The 24,880-nt window shown below is 38.3% G+C and overlaps 1 protein-coding gene across 1 annotated transcript in view; it reads right to left on the bottom strand.

The window, feature by feature from the left end:
- Positions 1-24,880, bottom strand: part of SYT9 (synaptotagmin 9) — a 77,558-nt gene that overhangs the window by 23,977 nt on the left and 28,701 nt on the right. Inside the window, exons 2-3 of the mRNA XM_015824130.1 lie at positions 12,553-12,898; positions 3,791-4,337 (exon numbers count right to left, since the gene is read on the bottom strand). Coding sequence (XP_015679616.1) covers positions 3,791-4,337; positions 12,553-12,898 — 893 coding nt within the window. The remainder of the gene's footprint in view (positions 1-3,790; positions 4,338-12,552; positions 12,899-24,880) is intronic.

The following is a 24,880-nucleotide window of genomic DNA, read 5'->3' as shown; positions in this document are numbered from 1 at the left end:
ACTAACCTGAGCACAACAAAGCCCCCACCCAAACAAAACACTCCCCCATCCAATCAGAGCACAGCCAACCCCCCATCCAATCAGAGCACAGCCAAGCTCCTTAACCAATCAGAACACACCTCCACCCAATCAGAACACAGCCAAGCTCCCACCCAATCAGTTCAAACCCCACTGGCAGTTAAAAGGAAGAAACAGCTGCAATCACACATTACTCCTAGAAGCACGAAGCTGAAGACACCAGCCTGAAGATGACAAATGGGATTTCGTCGAAAGGTCACCAAGACACTTCCAATTTTACGCGGGAGAAAACCCGATTAACCAAAGACCTACTATATATATCTATCCCAGTACTCCCTTAATTCTTTGTTAGCAATCCAAATTTTGAAATATATATATATATATATATATATATATATATATATATATATATATATATATATATATATATATATATATATATATATATATATATATATATATATATATATATATATATATATATCTTATATAAATAAAAATGTAAATGTTCATTTATTCAAAATCTTAAATCTCCGAAAGTTCTTCACCGATTGCTTTGAAATTTTGACACAACGTTGCATTCAAATACGCGCGTGTTTTTATATACCTACTATTATATAGATGTCACACCTGTGACAGGTAAAAACAAGACTGATTTAAACGATGCGAATTTGAAACTAGCAGGCAAAGAAATGGATTTTCATTATGAATTTAAATATCACTCCAATATGGTTTTCAGATATTTCTTACATTATGTGTATTTTATTTTGCAAATGTAACCACACACTTAACTAGGCACATAAAACAAGACCAGGTGGCCCAGAGCCAGTATAAATGTAGCCCTACATCAGCAATCAAGTGTAGCAAATTTTATGTAGGGCTACATTTCTACTGGCTCTGGGCCACCTGGTCTTGTTTTATGTGCCTAGTTAAGTGTGCTGTACATTTTTTAAACATGGATTAATTTATCAACATTTATTCAAATTAGTATGGTAGAGGTATTATGTGAATGTAGCCAACAAATGCCATTATGATATTACACTATACCTTTGGTTTATTAGAGTTGTATTCCAATTCTTCTTTAAAATGTTCAACACACTGTATGAAACCTACTGTTTAGGAGACATACAGAACTCAAAGTAATTCACTGAGAGAAGTACATGCTTGTCTGTACTATCAATTAGGAATATATTTTTATATTTTTTCCTTGTGGAATTTGCAAGAATCCAGATCTGCAATAATCTATATTTGCAAAAATATGATTTGAGATTTTCCTTCTTATGGAGTCTGTATATTTTTTCAATCTACTATTACTTCTTGGATTTGACTGCTCATGGTTTAAGTGCAGGTGACACAGAATCCCTCGAAAAATGGTGAGCTAAACAGACAAAACAATCCCTAAATATATTTATTCAGAAATAAGTGCAGTGGTTTCAGGACTAAGTATGTTTAAAACTGATGAATAAATTAAAAACATTGGAACAGCTATTAACATTTACAACTGAACATCAAAATGTGTCCATGTGTTTTCTTTTCTGCACAGTAAATCAGTTCTATTTTTCTTATCGCTCAGCTCAGGCAAAAGATTCATGAAATGTGGCAAAAATCCAAGTATTTGACACAATGCTTACCACACAAGGGTCTGACATAAAATTTACCATGTGTGAGAACTATTTCTGACCCCTGTCCTCCATGACAGTAGGCAAATATGAAGAAATCTTAAATCACCCTGTTAATTTTGAATTTTAACTCAACAGAAAGTTAGAAAATAAAAATTTGCAAATAAAATTCATGGGTTCTTATTTAGAAAACATCACTTTCTCTGAGTTTTGCCTCCTCTTGAGTACCATTTGACAGCTTTTCAAGATTTTGTTATTGTATCTTATAATAAGAGAGTTCCAGCAGTCCTTGTATTGTCTGCTTCCTGATCTGACCTTTCTTGAAGATCTGACAAATAAGGAGATGAGTTTAGTTTGGCATGATTTATGTGATCATGCCCAGGCTTTTGGTATTTGTAGAATGTTTTTCCAAGTGCTCACAGACATCTGTTCAAAAACCTTGCCCAGTGTAGACATCAAACTGACAGGCTTAAGGTTACCCAGATCCATCCAACCTTCCTTCCCTTCCCTTCCCTTGCGATATCTTTCACTGAAGGAATGGAGGAAAGCTTCACAAATATCTTATATTTCCTGAATTGTCTATATGTCAGCCCTTTGACATAGGCCAGGTCAGGAAAAAGACCTCACAAATCTTGACACAAACTGTATAGATATACCGGTAAGCTATAATAATAGAATCTTGAAAGCCTGACTGAGTTCTCCTCTCCACATCTCTTATAATGAATTACGAAGGAATCAGTCTGAGGTTCTTTCTCAGATTTGCATTGTTGCCTGAGCTTAAAGTAAAATGTTGTTTTTGTAACCATCATTCCTTCTGCCTAGCTTTCCCAAGATCATCTTTGTGGCTCCTTGCAATACATGGCAAATAAATGTGTGGTTTTCTTTTCTTAACAATTGAAAAGGGATCAAACTAGCAGATTTTATTTCTGTCTTAATGTCAGTTGTGGAGCCCATGTGTAAAAGGGCCTTCAGAGCTTCAAAAAGGTTAGGGAAACACACTTGGGCTCCTTAGGTTATAAATTCAAGATGGATTCTGGAAAGTTTGGGGAATGAATGTTGAAGTTTGTGAATTCAGAAACAGAGTCTATTAATGTCCAAATAATGACCATCATTTTTAAAATAGCATTTATTGCCAGCAAATCCAAGGTAGTTAGCAAAGAACTTTATAGGGATTTGCATTATGGTTCCAAAACCTGCATTACAACAAAAAGCAAAATAATTTAAAAAAAAAAAATTCAGAAGAGCAAAATTGTGGGAGTCTGGCTCCTTTGTTCCAAGTCTGAGATTTTGTATCATGATGTCGAGGAGGAGTGTTGGATTCAATGGCCATCAAGTCAGAGTGAACCTTGCAATCAAAATCAAATTTTGCCTCACCAATTACAGCATAAACAGGGGTTGAGAGAGAACCATGTACTTTTAAGTACTTATGGGAAAAGTCCAATGAGTTAATCCCTTATCCTTCCACTTCCCTTTCCAACAACCATCTTTATAAACACATGTAACATTCCTTTCAAATACTGTACTCCTTCCTGCTCATTCCTCCTTCATCTATCTGTATAGAATTTGTAAGCAATGCTCCTCATCGCAGAGACTTCTGTTGTTATGAATTATATTCTCCCATATACAACAAAGTACAACAGGACAGGAAAGAGTGATTTATGACTATTTTTCACACTTACAACCATTGTAGCATTCCCATGGTCACGTGATCAAAATTCAGATGTTTGGCAACTGACTTGTATTTATGATGGTTGCTGTGTCTGGGGGGGGTCACGTGATCACCTATTGTGACCTTTTGAAAAGCAAAGTCAACGGGCAAACCAGATTCAGTTAACAACTATGTTACTAATTTAACAACTGCAGTGATTCACTTAACAACTGTGGCAAGAAAGATTGTAAAATGGGGCAAAATTCACTTGACAACTGCCTTGCTTAACAACAGAAATTTTGGGCTGAATTGTGCTTGTAAATCGATGACTAACTGTTACAAATATATTTGTAACTAGAAAGTAATTCCTGTATGAATAATACACTTATCACTGTTGTTTGCAGTAGATTGATACATCTAGGGTTGTTTTCTGTTTTGTTTGCAGATTAACAGGCTGACAGTATAACAAAATAGTGAATTTCAGAATGAAAAAGGATATACTTACATTTGTGACATATTCAATATCCTTCCAAATATTACATTCCCTCGGAAAGTCGGATAACTCTAAAAAATTATCCACTATCACTTGGCCAATCAAGTCATGCCTGGAGAAGCGGTCAAAGTCATAGACTGAAAAATGAAGCTTTCTTGAACTCAAATCTTTGTAAGGAACAGGAAATAAAAAAACTTCATCAAATACTGGGTTAAGAGTTTTTCTATGTACTTTAGTCTGATGTTTTGTTTTCCTATCTGGAAGTAAGTAGATCTTGACATAAGGGTCTGAGGTCCCAGAAAAATCCTTCGCTGGCAGGCTGACAGCTTTATGAATCTTCACTATAAGTTGTTCTAAATCACAATCATATTTTACAATAAAATTGAGCTTCCCGCAAGACTTGCTATTATTTCTCCGACCATCATCCGTGTCCACTGATCTTTGCTTATACAACTCCGGCTTGATGCGTCCAATGCCCGTCAGCTGCTCCTGCTTCTGTATCTGTTGGATGTTGAAGTCAGGATTTGAGAGATTGAGCTGTCTTCGTATTGAATTGTGCCTTAAATTAAAGCAAAATATATTGATTGGTTGATTGATTGCACTTATTTCTTGTTCTGTAATTTTTAAACAAAAACTGTTTTCAAGAGTGGACAAATAAAGGAAATGAAAATATACTATTATGAAGAGAGAAGGACTGAGATATGGAATGGAATGGAATAGCATAGCATAGCATAGCATAGCATAGCATAGCATAGTACAGAACAGAATGCTTTATTGGCCAAGAGTGATTATTGGGGGAGAGGGAGATGGAGAGCGAGAGAGAGAATGTGATTCGATGAATACTGGATAAATGGACAGGAATACGAAAATCAAGACTTTGAAATATGAAAAACTTGTGAATTGGCGCATTTAAATACTGTGCAAAGAGACCAGATGGCCCCTGTTTTGACTACCATAGTAACTAATGCTTTGGAGTTTCCTAAGGGAATTCCAGAAGATGGTAGAGGACAGGAAGGCCTGGAGGAACATTGTCCATGGAGTTGCGATGGGTCGGACACGACTTCGCAACTAACAAGGGAATTCCTCCCCTATTCTCCAACTTTTAAAAAGGATTGCTAGGCTTTGGGGTAGTTTTCAGAGCCTGGCTACTTCAGGCTATTATAGTAGTGTTTTGAGTTGGTGTATTTATTTCTCCAGCTACAAATCATCCAATCAGACTAACCTCAGTTGCTTTTTAATTTTCCTGCTCTTTGTATAATCAGGCATCATTTTTAATTTTTAAAGGACGCATGCTAAATATAGAAATCTACCCTCCAAAAATAACTATATGGTACAAAAGCCATATAACGTTTCATTATAGCCAATATACAACCATGTAAGAAATAGAAATGCCAATTAATGTCCTGACATTTAGGATATCTGACTACAAATCTTAAAGACATCACAACATTCAGAGATTCAATAGGCATGGAATTCGAGAAGGAATCATAAGATTTGCTGAAAACAGGAATAATATTTCCTGTTCTGCTGGCTTGGAACTGACACTGAATTATTCTTATATTTGGGAACTGCTTGCAAGATTGCAATATCTGAGATGAGGGTCTCTATTTCTAAGCAGAATTGGAATCAGGTTGGATTTAATCATTTCCCCCATGATTCACAAAAGTGAAAAATCTCTGGCTTTAATATGCTGGAGCAATGGCACAGACTATTTGGGTGGCCTTAATTCAGTGAGATACAAGTAGTCCTCAACTTATGACCACAACAGAAATCAAAATTTCTGTTGCTAAGTGAAATATTTAAGTGAGTTTTGCCTCATTTTAGAACCTTTCTTGCCACAGTTGTTAAGTGAATCACTGCAGTTGTTAAGTTAGTAACAGGGTTGTTAAGTGAATCTGGCTTCCCCATTGACCTTGCTTGTCAGAAAGTCACAAAAGGGGTTCATATGACACCGAGATACTGCAACCGTCATACATATGAGACGGTTGCCAAGTGCCTGAATTGTGATCACGTGACTGCCGGTACGGTCATAGTGTGTAAAATGGTCATAAGTCACTTTTTTCAGTGCTGTTGTAACTTTGAACGGTTGTAAGTCGAGGACTACCTGTACAGAGTGGGAGGGGGCATTCCTCTCTGGTGCAGGCAAAAGGTAGGCTGGTGGTGGGTGTAGAGTCCAACTGCTACTGCCATGTTGGAACAATGGAGGGAAAAAATAGTGCCTTCCATTAAGTTTTGGCTCCTGGTGACTGCCTCCTGCATCTTTCTTGACTACATTTTTCAGAAGTGGCTTGCCAGTTCCTTCTTTCTACGGCTGAGAGAACTGATTGGCCCAATTCACCCAGCTGACTTTGTGGCTAAGGCAGGACTAGAATTCACATTCTCCTAATTTCTAGTCTGATGCTTTAACCATTACATCAAATCGACTATCGGCACTGAAGGGAAGGTGGGCGGTTTAAAAATTACGAATGAAGGCAAATATATGTGTCCCAGGATAATAATGCGAGATCAGATTTGGGTTAGTCACCAGGACCAGAGATTTATTCTTCTGAGCTTTTGGACTCATGCTGGAGTCCATCTTCAGGGAACCTCTCTCTACTGGAATATGTACTTTGGGCTATTCTGTGTGTCGTGTTTATGTGGTGCCTTCCTATTGGCTGATTGGTGCATTGATGGCTGTCATTGGCTCATAAATCAGCGCTCCTGTTAACTGACAAGGCGCCCATATTCCAGGCTTAAAAATTATTTGCTTCAAGTATCAAATATGTTAGGAATGCCACTGCCTCCGAACTTTACTCTATTCTCAGTAATGTTAAGAAATTACAGCACAAATGTATCTTACAAAGAAGGAAAATAATAATTTTAAAAATAGGTTGGGAACATTCCTGATGGTTTCAGTTTGTTCTTGTTCCACATTGTTGTTGGCAGTGGGGAGAATCCTTGTATATTTGAATGAGACTCACATTATTGCCAAACTGAAGAGTAAAAATTATGCAAAAGAGCATTTGCAGGTAAATTCATCTACAAATTGCATCTTGAATGCCTGATGTTCAGATGAGAATCCTGGCAGGAACCATATTAATCCATTGACCAACCATATAAAATACAGAATATCTTGTAATTATGGCCCTGCCTTCTAACATAAATTTTAGAATATCCCCCAATCTTCTATTAAAGAATCTCAGGGTAGGACACCATAAATAAAAATAATAAAATGCTGAAAAATAGCAAAGGAATGTCCTTTTGTTTGGTTTTTCCTGTACCAGTCATCTATCCAGCAGGCAGAGGAGAGACCATTTGGTTGTAAAATTTGCTAGAACTCAGAAGCAACAAGATAAACAAAAGAAAGCATTTTTCACAGCGGTCATAAATAAATCATACCCGCCAACATTTCAGAAAAAGAAACAGGGATATGAGTAATTCAGTGTGTCTTACAAAGCATAATGCGCACAAAACTGCTTTTGTTTTCTAGTAGGTATTATGCTGCACCCTCATTACAGAGAATTAAACAATAAAATCACACAGACACATGAACATGACAGGAAAGGATCACTGTAACATCCCTTTCTTTCTAGCTGATGCAATACCACCTGTAATAACACTCTTCCCCCTTTTTGAATGTTAGAATAAATTTGCTATTTGCACAGTAAAATATTAAACATTACTAAAATGATGTTCCAATTTAGCTTAGTGAGGCTTATTTTGAGAAATAAATGCAGTAGGTTTGCAGCCTTCTTATGTAAAATGGAATAACACAAACTAATAGAATTTTCAACTTTGGGGAAGCTTCTGAAAAATATAAATGTTCCTTTGTCCCATCTCTCACCTTTAAACTATCAGCTTAAAGTATTATCAAGAAAACACATTTATAACTTTTTTCTCATTTGGCGTGCCTCAGAATGCTGCCCCAAATAGTTAGGCTTGCAGCCTAATCTCTCTACTCTATGCATAGTCCTTTTTCAAGTATAATAAACTCCTGAATTCTTGGATGCAACCCCTACCCCCAGCACTAAAAAGTATACAGAAGATAATAAGCCAAGGTTAATTTAGCATTTTTACTATTATCAAGCCACCTTTGTTCTTAACTGGCTGCAAAATGATTATGTTTCCTCTTTGATCAATGGGCATCAAATTAACAAACCCAGAAGTAGCACCCTAGACACACACACACACACACACACACACACACACACACACAAAGAAAACAAAGGGAGTCTGGCATCCTAATTGGAAAAAAAATGTAGCCCTTTCAGGAAATTTACGAATACTAGTATCTATCATAATTTACAGGATTTCATTGCCCCAAGGTGTGGTCTAAGCACTAGATTAATGGCAGATAAAAGGTTGAGGCAAATTTATGACAGGTTATGTCACAATGGATTATTATCCACCGCTATGGTATCAGGGCTAGTATTCTGGAGAGTTTATAAAAATACTTTATGTGGCAGAGGCGGCTAGTGCACCTTTCGTTAATGGAAATGGAGGCAAACGGAACTTTTCTGTTGTCTGTCAATCAGGCAGTGGAAAGCATTTGAAAGTAGCACTTTACACAGCTGGTCTTCTACTTATGATCTTAATGGAGTCTGCCCGTTATAGACATAAAGTCATGATAAAGTTGGTCATCATAAAAATGACCCAATTTTAACCTCATTTTTGTGGCAGTTGTTAAGTGAATCACCATAGTAATTAGGTGAATCATGGTTGTTAAGTCAATGCCGTGATTGTTAAGCATGCCCACTCTTCACTATGGAGCATTTTTTATCGAAAAAAGGATGTAACTGGCAGTTTTCAGCAAAAACATCAGCACAGAATGCTGCTAATGGCCATGCATATAGGCTAGCTGCCAAGCACATGACTATGGGGGGTGGGCAGCCATCTCTGTACTACGGAACCGGGTCGTAAGTACCTTTTAGAGGGTTCACCGTAACTTTGAATGGTCACTAAGTGACCAGACATAAGCCAAGGACTAGCTGTATAATATATTAGTATGAACAAGGATAAATAGGTCCCCGAATCCTCTTCAAGATTCACTGTAAGCACTTCAAAACCCTGTGGGTACATGGACAGTTGCTTCACTGGCGGTCATGGGTACATATCTTCACGCAGCTGTAGAAGCCATCAAAGCTGTTGCAATCCTATCAGACGATGTTGTGGCTGTAATTCTTCAAGAAAACAGGCTTGCGCATAAATGAAACGTAAATGTGCTTTACGAAGCACCCGTTTTGAATGCTTGGCATAATCCTATTTGCCGTGTCTCATTAGCTTTGGGATTGGTGATTTTCAGCAATATAGGAATTCAGCCCACAAGTTTTATGTAGGCTGGAAATTTTTTATGTTGGTTCTGCCCACTGTCTTTCATGCTCCCACCTTTTTGTTATGTACCCCTTGATATACAGAAATTTTATTCAGTCAGTCTCCCTTGGTGACTTCACATGCCTCCCACTCAATCAAAACTGTGGCTAAAACCTAACACTTCCTATTTCTTATTCTCACAAGTGTTTTATTAACCTGTTCTATTTTTGCTGACATCTCTGCAGAGATAACATCAGGACTCACCGCAGCAGAGATGTGCAAATGAGCATACTTTGCAAGATTAAATTGGGGCTCCTTTCACATACTACATTTGGCAATTTTGTCTAGTTTAGAAAATAGTTCTTGCTATACATGGCCTGTAAATGAAGGAATGTTCCTGCAACACACACACTTTTGATTTGTTCAAGTTTGCTCCCAGTGTCCCTAAATTCTTGCAGCAAAGTGATTTTTCACGGGTGAGCATCAAAGAATGCTGCATTCTTTCCTACACATCACAAATTAAAAAAAGAAGCCACATAAGTGTATTTATTCATTCATTTGATTTTAAAGAAAACCTGCCTTTATTACTTTATATTAAGTATAATTTACATTATTTAATAATACCTTTCCTATTTTCACAACAACCAGGTGAGATGGGCCTTTAAGACTCTTTAGTATTGCATTTATGACTATTTCCAATGAAACACTTCCTCCCATCAATGGAGGCTTTCCATGTTAATGAAGAAAATCAAAATACTGAAATTAGTGGAGAGCCTCTACAGAGTCTTCCTTTAAAATGATTTTATTGATACCCACCCAGAGTGGTCTGAAAGAAGATCAGCGATATATTTTAAATGAATGAATGAAACAGGAGCATAAAGAGGTTACCATTCTGACTCAAAGGTCCTATATATACTTACCTGGGAGTAGGATTCATTGAATCCTATATGATTTACTACAAAGTAAGGCTTGAATATGTACCTTTCTGCTTGGAGATTAGTGTTAAGTCTTCTATTAACCCATTTTTTGTTGTGAACAACGTATAAAAGGATTTCTTCTGTTTCTACACCACTTCATGTGCAGTGACATTGAACCAAGCTAAACAGATCTTTCACTGTGGTATTACGCATAGTTATGAGAGTGAATGGGAGGTTCAAAACAGGTAAGATAGTGGGGGTGGCATTACAATTGATCCTGCTCCCCTATACATTTGTCTGACATCAAAACATATAAAGTGGGGTAGGGATTCAATTATTGTCATCTTGCTTGTTTTTATTTCCCTTGCAGATGCCACCTGATGGGATTAAAACTATTGAGCAGACTGAGACTTACTATGCATTAACAGAGTGTGCCAGCATAGGTTTATGTTTTCTGTGTGAATGTGTATGCACATTTCTACATGGGTATGTGAGAGTGTAGTTCATATATAACAAACAGTTTGCATGAATGTATACAGATGCAGGCTCAACTAATTTTATGAAAGGAACAATTTATTTCATAAGCAATCTTGTGGGAGGGTAAGTCATTAATCCAAAACGTTTACTGAATATGCTGATTTAATTTGCTCTGCCCAATTGGGGAGAGGGTTACAGTCCCATACAAATGAGCCCTGGTGGTATAGTGGTTAAAGTGCATTATTGCAGGCAAACTCTGCCCACAACCTGGAGTTCTACCCTGACAGTGGTCAAGGTTGACTCAGTCCTCCATTCTTCTGAGGATGGTAAAATGAGGACCCAGATTGATGAGGGCAATATGCAAGTAATGCTTACACTGTAAATTGCCCAGAGAGCACTGTAAAGTACTATGGGGTGGTATATGAGCCTAAAATGCTATTGCTATGCTATACATCTGGTCACATTGCACATACTTTTGGGGGGGGGAAGTGATTGCAGATTGATTTTGGTGATAGTTTTCAATCCCATCTGAAAAATCAGAAGATTTTTGCTCATGTTTTTTTAACCTTCTTTCTGCCCTTTCTTTTCTATGAATCTATGAATCTAATTCTTTTTTTTTTTTTTTTTAAAGATGATTGTGTCTATAACACCAAATGCAGTTACAGGGCATAAAGAGAGAGAAAGAGGGAGATCCTGTACCAGAAGCTTATTTTATTCTTTTCTAGCCAGAGATTCAATAAAAAGATCATTCTTCCCCAATGTGAAATATTTCAGACAAATCATTATTCAGAACTCCCCAGTTAGAATACCCTGTGATTTCCCATGAATGAGATTTGTAAAATGACAAAGAATCTTAACACCAATAGACCTGGCATTTGCAATGTGAGTCAAGCAGAGTCAGGGGAATGCCAAGAGCATTGTGTTACAAGTGCCACTCTTTTCTCCATGGGCTGCAACATTACAATGCTGCTTAGGACAAAAATAAAAGCGGCAAATTCATGTGGGTGACACTGACCCTATAGAAGAGCTTCAGGAATCAAAGTGTTATGGGTTTAAGTTTTAATCTACGTATAAAACCAACCAAACAATTTATTTGTCAAGTTTCATTTAGATCTTTTCAATGCCCAATGCCCAATTCTGTATGGAAAAATGGATTTTCTTTTTATAAAAACAAAACAAAACATTTGTTTCTAGTTTTTCAACTTTGTCTTTGACTAATCCAGTAAAAGCTACATATTTTTCTTCCTCAGCCTTTCTTACTCTGTCTTTTGCAACTGGCTTTCTATTTGCCAGCTTCCTTTTCTTTTTAGGAATAGGATCTTGCTCAAGCCCAGGGAAAAGCATATAATTTGTTTATCACCTTCATAGTTAATTTCTCTTTGCTCAGATTTGTATTTCTTTACTTCATCTCCAATTACAGACTCAGCTCCTAAACTTGGTAAAGCAAGGCATCTTCTAATCTGTACTTTAATATCCTCCTTAGAAGCCCTACATCAGTGATGGCGAACCTTTTAGAGACCGAGTGCCCAAACTGCAACCCAAAACCCACTTATGCATTGTTGGGTGCCGGGTGGGTGTGGCCCATTGGGTGGGTGTGGCCTGTTGGGTGGGTGTGGCCTGTTGGGTGGGTGTGGCCTGTTGGGTGGGTGTGGCTGCGGTGGTAATGGCAGACTGGGTGGGACTAAAAAGTTCAATCAATCAATTCCAACTTTGCAAGATCTTTTTTTTTCCCAGGAGAAGTTGAAATTGACTGATTGATTGAACCTTTTTTTTTTTTTTTTGCACACGGCAGCGGAGGCCTAAAGCGAAAAAGTTTTATAAAACCTAGCTGAAGGCCTAGGACTGGGGCGACGGCCCGCGTGCCCACAGAGAGGGCTTTGCGTGCCGCCTCTAGCACCCGTGCCATAGGTTTGCCACCACTGCCCTACATTGATGCTTCCCATCAAATAAGGGAAATGTAAGACAATAGGGAAGGGAATGTCACCCTACCCACATATATATTTCTCCTTGGGATTAAGGATATAGAAGGGTAAGAATTGACCTTTTTGCTCTCCTCCTTCATTATCCTTACACAGATATCAGAGTACTGACCGAGCAGAAGACGTTGGCTCTGTGATTTGTCGATGCATCCGAACATTGTGCATGCAGTTCTCCTTGGCCCCTGCCTTAGCGTCCAGTGGAATGTCTGGAGAAGTGTGGCTTATTTTCATGGAAGAGTCAGGGTAGGAAGTCGGCTGTCCCAAGAATTCCTCGCTATATTCTTGGTCATTGGCCTCTGTGTCTGTGTAGTTCAAGGATTCCTGCTTGTCTTTGTTGCCTAGCAGGCCACGCTCTCGCCATGGAACCCAACAAAGCTTCCAGGACACAAACAGAGATACCCCAAACAAAGCAAGTCCACATGCGGTGACCACCAAGGACAGCAAACTTACTGTGATATCTGGAACGAAGATAAAATAATACATGTTAATGTTCAAAGAAGAGCTGTTCTCCTAATGCCTAATGTAGACCAGGACTAAGCCTTTTTTGTGCATAGCAAGCCCCCCCCAAAAGATTATTTCCAAGCAATTTTTCTTCTAAATGTCTCATTAAAGTTTTTCCCCCTATTAAAGATTTCTGCTGTATATTTAACTAATGCTATCTTGCCTCATAAGTATATGAAGGACTCGAATGGATCAATCCAAAAGCCTACAGAGTTCAACATTCAGTGATTGCATTCAACTGGCACCTCTCTGTAACAATCAAAGATGGGATTTATACAATAAAAATAATTGTATATTTATTTATTTGAATTCATTAGCTGCCCAGCTCCAATGGACTCTAATGTCTAAACTGTTTAAATGTAAATTATGTAAAATCACTGATGTGATCGTTGCCACCAGAATGGGAGAAAAGAGAATCAAGATGCTTAATAACTGATTGCAGTAACAATGAAAAAAAATTGGCTTGCAGTCATAAAGAAGTCTTTATGAATGCAAACATCAGTATACAAAACTTTCAAATGTTCTCATCTTTGCATGCAAATTTTCATACCAGGAATTATCTAATACCCTCTTTGTATTCCATCCCAAATCAGGAAATTATAGCTAACAAAATTAGCATATTAAAAGTGGTTTCAACTTGGTTTAATATCCTGACTTGTTTGAAACTAGTACTCAGAGTTGCAAAGTTTTGATAAAATGGGACACTCTAATTAAGGAAAGACATTCAGCTTTGTTTATTCACTTGCAGAAAGAAAAACTATGCATAAGAGGAAAGAACTGTTCATATCTCAGTATGTTGAACGGATGGGAGATTTTGCTGTTCAGCTTATTTGCAGCTCAGAAGATTGACTTAGAAAAAGGTGAATAATTATGAAACAAATGGATTCTTGTTTGGTTTTCTCTGTAAATATGCAAGAACATTATCTGATGTCTAAATATAGAATTTTGCAGACACAGGGACTGATAAACTTGTTCTTTTAATCAGACCAGTGTTTATCTTTCACGAGGTTATAAAAAATTGTCCACATTAATCAAATTAGGGAAATGCTAACATTGTTAACAGGAAAGAAATACTTTGTATAGAAACATTCAGGCCAGGAAAAATGCCAAGCAACAAAACTTCAAAACAATTATGTGCATAAATACTTTTGTCAGTCATGTGAAACATGCCACACACTCCGCAAGCAGTTCAATCCAGGCAAGAATTCACTATTTCAGCAGGCTCTCTTGAGTTGAACTGAAAAGAATAGAAAGGGCTTTGCATCTGAGGTGCTTGGACAACATCCCAGTCCAGCTTACAGCCTAGGCTTTCTGGGGATCTCCAATCCAAATAACAGTCGGGTCCAACTTGGCTTAGATTTTTTGAGATCAGCCAAGGTTCATGAAGAACTGCTACTTGCCATGACTCCTTGAACTTTATATATAATCTTAAAATGTTTGTTCATCCATCCCAACTCCTGTAAAAATGTAACATAGAGAGTTAAGTCATGATTGTACTACGAAAATCAATGAAATGCAAACTGGAGAGGGTCCCCCCCACCCCATACACATAGGAGTTTAGACATAGTCAGCAGTCTCAACAACTACCAGAATGGTATAGAACTGAAGAGACACAAAGAGTGAATTGTTGGAAGTAGTCTAGTTTCAATTAAAGATGTGAGTGTTTTATAGAAGAGGTGTTAAAAGAGTTTTTATTGAGCTATAGTACTTTATATTTCAATGAAATTTTTATTGTATGCATCAAAGCTCTGGGGTATCTGTCCTTGATTTTTCATAAAGTGGAGCTCATCGCTGCTTCTGCATAAAGCATATTTTTGAGGTGGCACGTATCTGCTTTATGCTTGTTACTCTACAGAAGTCCTGCTTGAATAATAGCACTGATACAAATGCTACTTAAAATCATCACACAGTTTAGTAAACGAGCCTGTTCTACTTGGGACTATCTCTTTGGTCCTCCAGCATAGCTACAAGGAGATTTAAAACAACTATTGTCTGAATCCGATTAAACCATAGTATGCCTTTACATAAGTCAAGTTCCTTGACTTATGACCGCAACTGAGTCCAAAATTATGGTAATAAGTTATGCTGGTCATTAAGTGGGTCACCTCCGCACAGCCATTTTATGATCTTTTCTGCAGCAGTCGTTAAGCGAATATTGCAATTGGTAATAAGTAACCCGATTATCTGCAAAGGGCATTTTTTGTCAGAAACCAGAAGTAAATACCAGTTTCTGGCAAAAACAATGGTAATCGCAGTCACATAAATGCGGGCCGGTTGCCAAGTGTCCAAAATGAGATCATGTGACTGCAGAGGGACCTGATCATCAGAGCTTCAAATCCAGGTCATAAGTAGCTTTATTTAGGTCTGTTGCTAAATGACCAGACATAAGACGGGGATTACCATGTACATCTGAGCTACTTCAAAGGATAGTTTATTAATATAAACCAGAATTAGAAAACTTTCATTTTTGTCTGTGTTTACACGAGTAATAAATAGAGATAGGTTTATTGAAGCCTGACATTCTACTAACGGGGCCATCAACAAACACATTGACTTAGAACTAGCGTACGAACCAATAAGGAAGTGGATCATCCGAATCAACAATCGACAACAAAGCCGACCACCCCCTCACCAGTTGAATTTTGCGCCTCACAAAAACCAGTCAGAGGTCACAGGACCAGAATCAACCTTGTGATTCAATCAGTCTTGTGACTCAATCAACCTTGTGATTCCACCTGTCACAAGAACAACCAACCACCCAGGACCTATATAAACAAACAAGACATTTCACCCAAAACCCAGCTGAAGATGTTATCTAGTTTGGTAACAAAACATCCCTGAGTCAAGTAGCAAACTTGGAGGATAAACCTCTGCCTAACTCTACAACTCGAGCTACAAATATTCTCTACGATTTTTAGAGATAGGCTGTTTCTGAACACAGATTATAAAGGTGTGCTGCCTCCTTTCCACACTTGTGTTTCAGAAGTGTCTACTTGAAATTAAAAAAAAGGGAGGGTGGAAAAACAACCCTGAACCTCCACTGTGAACAGTATCTTCTTTTAAAAAAAACCCTTTTCCTTTCTTTTTTAGTTGCATGTTGGGAGAGAAGGTGAGATTCTAAAACTAATTGGATGAAAGGAAGCTTTAAGGTTCCTCCATCTATGTATGCATGGAAGTTCTCATCTGGATTGGGTGTTCACACTAATTATTTAAAAATATCTGTACTGCATCCTGTACAATAACTTAACGTTATTGTATCCTTAAAATAGGCATTACCCTACCCAGTGATCTTTAGTACAAAACTGGGTTGCTACTTTGAAACTGCATTTGGAGTTTATACATATGTATTTTTAGAAATTTTGATTTCCTTTTTTAAATCTTTTTTCCTTGTAAGAGTGGCTAGAGCACTGTTTCTCAATCTCAGTAGATGTATTTTCTCTGCAGATTGAAAGCAACAGTTTAAAGGCTTCCCACAGATTCAGAAACAGTATTTTGGTGATATACTGTCATCATTCTCTTTCTCTCTCCCAGAGGAATAATGGGAATGAGAAAGGAGAGACACTGTTAAAAGAGTAAAAAAAAAAAAAAGCAACAACAGGAAAGGGGGAAAATGAGCAGCAATACACTTTAGATACCTGAAACACTTCAAAAAGCAAAATAAAAGGGAACAAATATGAAGTGCAACAAATTTTTGCCCTAGACTTCCCAACTCCACAGATATGTGGCATCTTGGCTTGAGTTGATATACATTGCAATGACCTTCAATGAAAGGCACACCAGAGAATCACCACCAACAATAGTATTCCAAAATCTCTATGCCAGGGGTCCCCAACTCCCAGACCATGGCCCAGTACCAGGCTGTGGCCTGTTCAAAACCAGGTCATGCGAGTGGCAGGCGTGGCCTGGAACCCCTCTTTCCCCCCTGCCCCCACCGGTCTGCGAAGCTGAAAAGGTTGGGGAACCACTGCTGTAAGGGATAGATTGTGTTATTTTGAAAGAGAATGTGTTAACTTTAAGAGTTTGATTTAATTACCTAAGACAGTGTTGCTTTCATGTTTTAAAAATGGGTGTGGTTAATCCTATGGGTTTCCAGGGAACTAGGACAGAATTATTATGGAGCTGAGTCTCTTAAACAAGACAAGGAAGGCAGTAGGATAGTGCAAAGATGACTATGATGAAGACAAAATAACCACAAACCATTTCATCTAAGGCAAGCCAAAGACACACATCCCAAATGTTCTTTATAACTTCTATTTCTCTCTTGCACGAGAAATGGGTTTTTTTCCCCCCTCCACTTCCTCACATGGATTGTCAAACAATACTGGAGTAACTCTGGTTTTATGCTTTTTTATACCTACAAAGAAGATTTTTTGCTTGCCACATACAGTATTTGCTGCCCATCTTTATCATATGCCGAAAAAGAATTCAGTGCATTGTCTCAACTTTCCTTTATATTCAATCATATGTTGAACTACCAAGCTCTAAAATCAAATTCTTAAGGATATCATATGCTTTTCGTATAAGTGGGCCCTTGGCAGACGTAGAACATTAGAGTATCTATGTGTACTCTGGATAGTTTCTCACATCAGTATTCTGGCTTATTCTGCTGGTATATGCTGCTTCATCATCCTCATTTGACTCTTCCTGCCAGGTTAAATAATCATGAATAGTTTAATTTAGAGTAATGTGTGAACCATGAATATTGGCTTGCTTGAAAAAAACCTGAAAAAGAATCAAATGCACATATATTTATTTGTTCCACTTATTGGTAGCAAGCTCTGCCTATTCTGTGCAGTACAGCAGGGCTCTCCAACACCCGGTCCACTACTGGGCTGTGAGCCATTTGGAACGGGCATTGCGGGAGTAGTGGGCAAGTGCGCACGTATGCATCCCCACTTGCATGAGCAGCGGGCAAGCCTGTGCACATGCGCTCCATTTGTGTGAGCAGCAGGCACAAATGAGCAGCACGCACACATGAGCGCCTGCCAGCTGCTCATGCAGAACCATCCCTTCCCCCCAGTCCACAAAGCCAGAAAGATTGAACTCTGTAGTACAGATATGGAGACACCCTTGCTGGTACTACACCCCCAACTCCATTATGGTGTAAATTAGCTGGAAACTTCCTTGATATTTGCCAGAGTTTTACCAAGACAATCTTGATTGTGAAGGGATGGTTTGTTTCATTCATGGGAATAAACCAGAAACATCCTAGAAGAATGCAATTACAAACCACTGAAAACCACAAGGTTATAGTTACCCAAGGATCAAACTTGACATGTGTCAAGTCTCTACCGTTACTTTGTACATTATGACAATTGAGCCCAAAATTTCTGTTGGTAAGCCAGACAGTTGTTAAGAGAGTTGTGCCCCATTTTACAACCTTTTTGAGCACCGTTGTTAAGTGAATCATTGCAGTTCTTAAGTTAGTAACACAGTTGTTAAGTGCATCTGGCTTCCCCATTGACTTTGTGTATCAGAGGGTCACAAAAGGTGATCACACAATCCCAGGACATTGCAACTGTCATACTGTAAATACATGCCAGTTGTCAAGCGTCCAAAGAGAGAAGCAACCTAGAATTAAGGAGAAACTTCCTGACAGTGAGAACAATTAACCAGTGGAACAACCTGCCTCCAGAAGCTGTGAATGCTCCAACACTGGGAGTTTTTAAGAAGAAACTGGACAGCCATTTGTCTGAAGTGGTATGGGGTTTCCTGCCTTAGCAGGGGGTTGGACTAGATGACCTCCAAGGTCCCTTCCAACATCATCATCATCATCATCATCATCATCATCATCATCATCATCATCATCATCATCATCATCATCATCATTATTATTATTATTATTATTATTATTATTATTCCAAATTTTGATCACATGACCATGGGATGCTGCACTGGTTGCAAGTGTGAAAAACAGCCCTAAGTCACCCTTTTCAGTGTCATTATAATTTGAATGGTCACTAAATGAATGGTTGTAAGTCAAGGAGGAGATTACTATTTTTACAATGTGGTATCTTTAAACAGGATTGCAGTAAGCATCTGTTCTCAATCAAGCTAGTGAACCATAATCTTCTATACAAGATGAAAAGTAAATGTTTATATAGCACACTTCCACTCTTAAAAATAACCGGAAGCAAGTATTCTATATATATTCCAAACATAACAACTTCATGTAGGATTAAACAATGAGAAAGACAATTTTCACACCTACTTCACTGCATTTTAAATACAATGGAGTTTTTCAGATAGGTGTCACTGAATCAGAGGCTCAGGTCTGAGCATGGCATAAAGAAAACGGCCCTTGCAAGAAATTGCACTGCATAAACAGTGGGGCTGGCTGAGAAATGCAGCCAAGTAAAGTATATTTTGGGATTGCCACATGGAGCAGTTGATATTTAGAAAGTAATTCATTATACCCAGGAAAACTGTGAAGCAGTACTTGGCAAAACAACTTGATGAGCAACATGTAATAGTTCTCACTCAGAGCCAAGTGCTGAAGCTGCAGTTTTAGGAACAGCTTTTCCCTGTATCTTCTTTTTCCTGGCAAGCATTTCTGCAAAGCTGATCTTCTCGTCCTTACAAGCTTTATCTCAAAGAATAAGTACTATTCATTATCACTTTTACATCACATTATCAGAGAACTTGGGAAACTGAAGAAACAACTCAAAACAAGCAACATATGTTCTGGATAACCTGTCTAATTTGCAGCATTTAAATTGACTCCAAATTTAGGTTACAGAATGAGAACATTATGATACTGAGTGTGACCCACTCAGTGACATATTAAAATAAACAAACAGACATAACACAGCTTAGCTCAGAATGAAGATTCCTTCCTTCCTTCCTTTTGTATAACACGGATAGAGTTGAAAAAAGGTTGCAAGTAGGTCAAATATTATTGAATTTATATTTAGAAGAAAACTGCTCGTCGAAAGAGAAAAGCTGCATATGCTGGACATTTCTCCTCACTTGCAGCTGATTTTTTTTTTTAATCCTGCTTCATTCCATACGTTATTGAATATGCGACAGAAATGTTAAGCATCTTTTAAGAAAAAAGACACCAAGTGCAAAGCTCTGCAGTAATTTCTGCGTGGACAGACCTTTATCCTTGCAAAGTGTGAAAGATACCAATGTCAGAAGATGCAAAATGAGGTTAACCTGTGCCCACCCATCGAAAAGAGAAAGGGCAATCTGAAATCTATCACCTTTTGCATGAAAACGCACAGAAGAAGTCTTTAATCCTCACTAGAATATAAAAAATTGATAGGTTGCCATGAACTGGGGCAATGGGAATACTCAATATTACTTATTCATGACCTAACTTTTCTATTCACACAGCTTCTTTATTTCAGCTCTTCTATGAAGGGATGGATTGATCACTAGATAGGATTAATAGCTGACAGCATACTATATATCTTCACCTCCTCTCATCTTGCAACAAACAAAGCAAATGTACCTTTGAAAATAAATAAGTAAATGCATAAATGCATAAATAAATAAATAAATAAATAAATAAATAAATAAATAAATAAAAGAATGAATAAATAAACAAACAAACCCATAAGCATTTCTGTGGTGTTCTTTGAATGACGTTTCCACACCATCTCTTGGTGAAACCATATTTATACCTGCTCAAAAACACCCTACTGAGTTCAGTGGAACTTACTTCAGTTAGTAGACTATAATTTCAGGTGCTCTGGTCCGGTATGTCTCACTGAACACAATAAGTCTTGTGAGATGTGCACTGGAGTATTCTGTTAAGCATTTTATATTTAGATATTTAGAATATTCCTAATTAGACCGAACAAAATAATTAATATACAATAATTAAATTCAACTTTTTCTATGACTATGGGCTTTAAGTAAGTAGTTTCTGATTTTGCCCCTCACATGCATACAATTAAATTCTGTTTGCATATTATCAACACAGTCAAAAGTGGGTCAATAGCCAAATGTTTCATCACCGCTCCAAGGAAAACTAAGGTGAAAAATAGGTTGGTTTTAATTAAAATGTTGCACTGCCTTGAGTCTGACAGAATAGCATTCTACATATGAACATAAATCATCCTCACACTCAATAGCCATCATTGCCTTCACAAACTGAACAAATCTAGGTTAATTATAACTAAAAAAAATATGCTTATGCTTAAGCTACAAAAACTGAAACGAATGGGAGATAACAAAGATAATGCCAAAATATTATGGCAGCCAGATTATACATAGATCAAATAAGGGAAATGTACAGTACACAGCAACCTTTCAGATCCTGATAAAATATAAGTTGCAGCTTTCCTCATAATTGGCCATATGGATTTGATTATGAAAATTTTAAATCCAGCTTTCCCAAACAGTATGGAGAATTCTGAGCTCTAAACTTCCCATAACTATCTGGAGGGTTCATACATCAGGGAAGATTAACCTATGTTGTTTAAGGCTGTCCAACCATCCTACATCATTCATGAAATTGTATAGGAAGGAAACGTCAGTTGCCTTATTCCATTTGTAACAATTTTCTTCTGTTTCCCCATCATTTATTGTTTTATCTTCCTACCAAAAAGAATTCTATTAATGGAGTGAAAAATATGGCATACATCTTTTGGCTGGAAATGCAAGGAGCCCCATTCAGAAGAAAAGTGGGAGACAATGCAAATGTCAGCAAATACACTTGGAGTGAAAATCATCAAGTAATATAAAACAGCTTGGCACTATCAGAAATGCCAAACTGCTAGGGATAGAATAAGCAAGGGTGGGAATAGAGTGAAATGGGACAACTTGCCACAGCCAACTCGCTGTGGGACAACTCACTGCAGGACAATTCAACAAATACAAAAGTTAAATTAATTTTAACAGAACCATGACCAATAATAATAAAATAAAGAAAGTCACTCCAGAAATACAAGAGTTACAATAATTTCAACAAAAACATGATCACCAATAATAAAAGTAACTGAATGAAATGATTAATACAATGTTGAACTGTCCTGTAGCGAGTTGCCCCACTGCGAGTTGGCTGTGATGAATTGTTGGCCATGGTGAGTGGTCCTAAACCCAGAACAGAGGCCCTGGATCTGAGACACAGATGTTAGCTAGGCCTCCCATGAAGAAATGACTAGCTTCAGGGCTTTAACATGCAGATGGGAAAAAGACATACAGACTCTGAACCATTGGACTATATATATGGTCTGAATCTTATAGTTTAGAGTTGCTAGCTTTTTACTCCAATTACAGCTTTTCCATTGTCTGTAATGAAATTAGTTTAAAAAGACCTGTGTCTCTCAGCTTGTACCTAAAAGCCTTATTCTTTAAGTATCAATAAACTAGTCTGGTCCAGTGGTAAAGGAACCAGGCTAGAAAGGGAACCTATGAGTTCAAGTTCCGTCTTAGCCATGAAAGTCAGCTGGGTCAGTCACTCTCTATCAGCCCATCCTACCTCACAGGGTTGTTGTTGTTGTGGGCAAAATAGGAGGAAGAGGATGTGTTGGATATGTTCGCTACCTTGAGTTATTTGTAAAAAGATAGATAGATAGATAGATAGATAGATGGATGGATGGATGGATGGATGGATGGATGGATGGATGGATGGATGGATGGATGGATGGATGGATGGATGGATAGTCAGTCAGTCAGTCAGTCAGTCAGTCAGTCAGGCAGGCAGGCAGGCAGGCAGGCAGGCAGGCAGGCAGGCAGGCAGACAGACAGACAGACAAGACAGACAGATCTGGCTGAAGCCTGATGTGAACAGTTTATCTGTTTGGGTACAGTTTTAGTACAAAAACATGTTGTTCTAAAAATTGAGCAGGTTTATTTCTTTATCAAATTTATATGCCATTCATTTCATACGCAGTGACTCTAGGCAGTGTACAGCCAAAAAAAATTGTATAAAAACAATAAACTATAGGAGAAGAGATGGCAAAACCTGGGGTGGAGTTAAAAGAGGGATCAGCCTAGAATCCCTATATAACCACAAACAAACTAAATCCAAATGAAGATTAGTTTTAGCAAAAGGCAATAACTACCTTTTTGATACATATTAGTGACTTTCTATAATGGTTATTAACATGAAGAAAACATGGACAAATATATATTATTATTAAGGAGAACATCTTTTGGGGGAGGGATAAATCTCAGGACAAGAATGGGAAAAAATAAAGATGCAGGATCCAGTCTGGGTTAGTCGCCCACCTAGGCTAGAGAGAAGTTTCCTGAAGCACGAGTTCGAAACTCCGGAGACAAAACTCTGGTCTCGGCATCCGACTCAGATTGGATCCTGCAGCATTATCCTGGGACACATATATTCCCCTTCATTCATGAAAAATAAAGAGTTTTTATATAAAATGCAGAACATTTGCATTAAGGTTACACTGGGATCTATTTAAATTAACAACATAATCAATTCTGTAAAAAAACAAGACAGTGCCCCCAGACATTCCAAGATGCAGGAGCCTTGATAACTAACCATGGGCCAATTTTCTATCTCCAAGACCTCTCTGCCCGAACCAAGTCAGCCAGACCCTGATTTAGAAGTGAGACCCTACCACAGGGGTGTCAAACTCAATTTCACTGAGGGCCGCATCAGCATTACGGTTGCCCTGGGGGGGCCAGGTAGGTGTGGCCAGAGTGGGTGCAGCCTACTGGGTGGGCGTGGATGGAGTGGGTGTGGCCTACTGGGTGGGCATGGCCAGTTCTACATCATTCACGTCAAGGGTGCCTATGGGGGCCTGGGCAGGAGTGGGACAGATCTGAGGGTCTCTGGCAGAAAGGGGTGGGACCAGGGCAAGTGCCAAGGCATGGTCCACCCGGGCAAGTGCCAAGATGGCCACCAAAAAATGGTACATTGGCTCCTGGCTGGCCTGGGCCAGGGCCAAGGCAGCGGGGGCCGTTCCCTCACTGTTTCCAAGATGGCTTCGCGGGCCACATGAAACCACTTCGCGGGCCACATCTGGCCCCCGGGCCTTGTGTTTGACATGTCTGCCCTACCACCTCCTAGGATATATGCAGACCAAAGAACCAGGTCAGATATCCATACATTACATTCATGCCAGACTGGCTCCTGGCAGAAGAGCAGAGAAGTTGCTATAGTAGAACTGATGGATCTCAGTTCTATGCTGGAATTAGGCTGAGCAAGGAGCATTAAAGTCTTCTCTTATATATAGCAAATTGCTGAAAACCGGTCTTCTGCTCTGGCTGCTGCTTGCTTTCCTAACAATTTCTATTTTTTTGTTAGCACTTGGCATGTTGGTTAAATACACTTCCAAATTCTCCATCTAGCTGGATTCGTTTCTCAACTTGCTGTGGCTTCTGCTGCAGCATATGACTGCCTAAGGTGTTTGAAAGCAAGCCTGATTAGCTTCCTATTTCTTGCTGCTTTTGCTCATCTTGGTACCTCTCTGCTCTTTATGTAGGGCAGAAGGGTTTTACATCCTGTCTCAGCTGAGAAATTTATAGCTGCGTAATTACCCTTAACAGCCAGGCAGCAGCAGAGCCAGGAAAGCAATGACCATCCTCTCTTGTCAGGCTTTCAAGTGGTAGATCAAGAGCCACAATGTTGACAGCTAGAGAGTTCCTTGTGACTGTGATTGGAAGCTTATTGTGTTTTTATTAATGATTTAATGATTGTGTTATTAAGATTTTATGTTATGGTGGCTCTTTATAATGTTTCATAATGGTGAGCCATCCTGTCCCACAAAATAGGCTGTGTACAAATGTTGTAAAATAAATAAACAAAAAACAAAACAAAACAATGCAACTATATTTATATAAATGAAAATAGGATTTTACTTCTTGGCCCTATAGCATTTGAATCCCATAGTCTTAATTAAGCCCCCTTTTCTTGGGCATTTTAAAGTATGAAATTATAGTTTGCAGAGTTTTGATTCCACATAATAAAAAATGTAAGAGCTAGTGCAATTCAGTTTTTACGTAAAAAGGAAGTTATTTTC

Source organism: Protobothrops mucrosquamatus, unplaced genomic scaffold (assembly GCF_001527695.2).
Source record: "Protobothrops mucrosquamatus isolate PMUCROS unplaced genomic scaffold, P.Mucros_1.0 scaffold2134, whole genome shotgun sequence".
NCBI classification, from domain to species: domain Eukaryota; kingdom Metazoa; phylum Chordata; class Lepidosauria; order Squamata; family Viperidae; genus Protobothrops; species Protobothrops mucrosquamatus.
The sequence above is the reverse complement of the archived record's forward strand: the minus strand, read 5'-3'. Positions and strand labels throughout refer to the sequence as shown.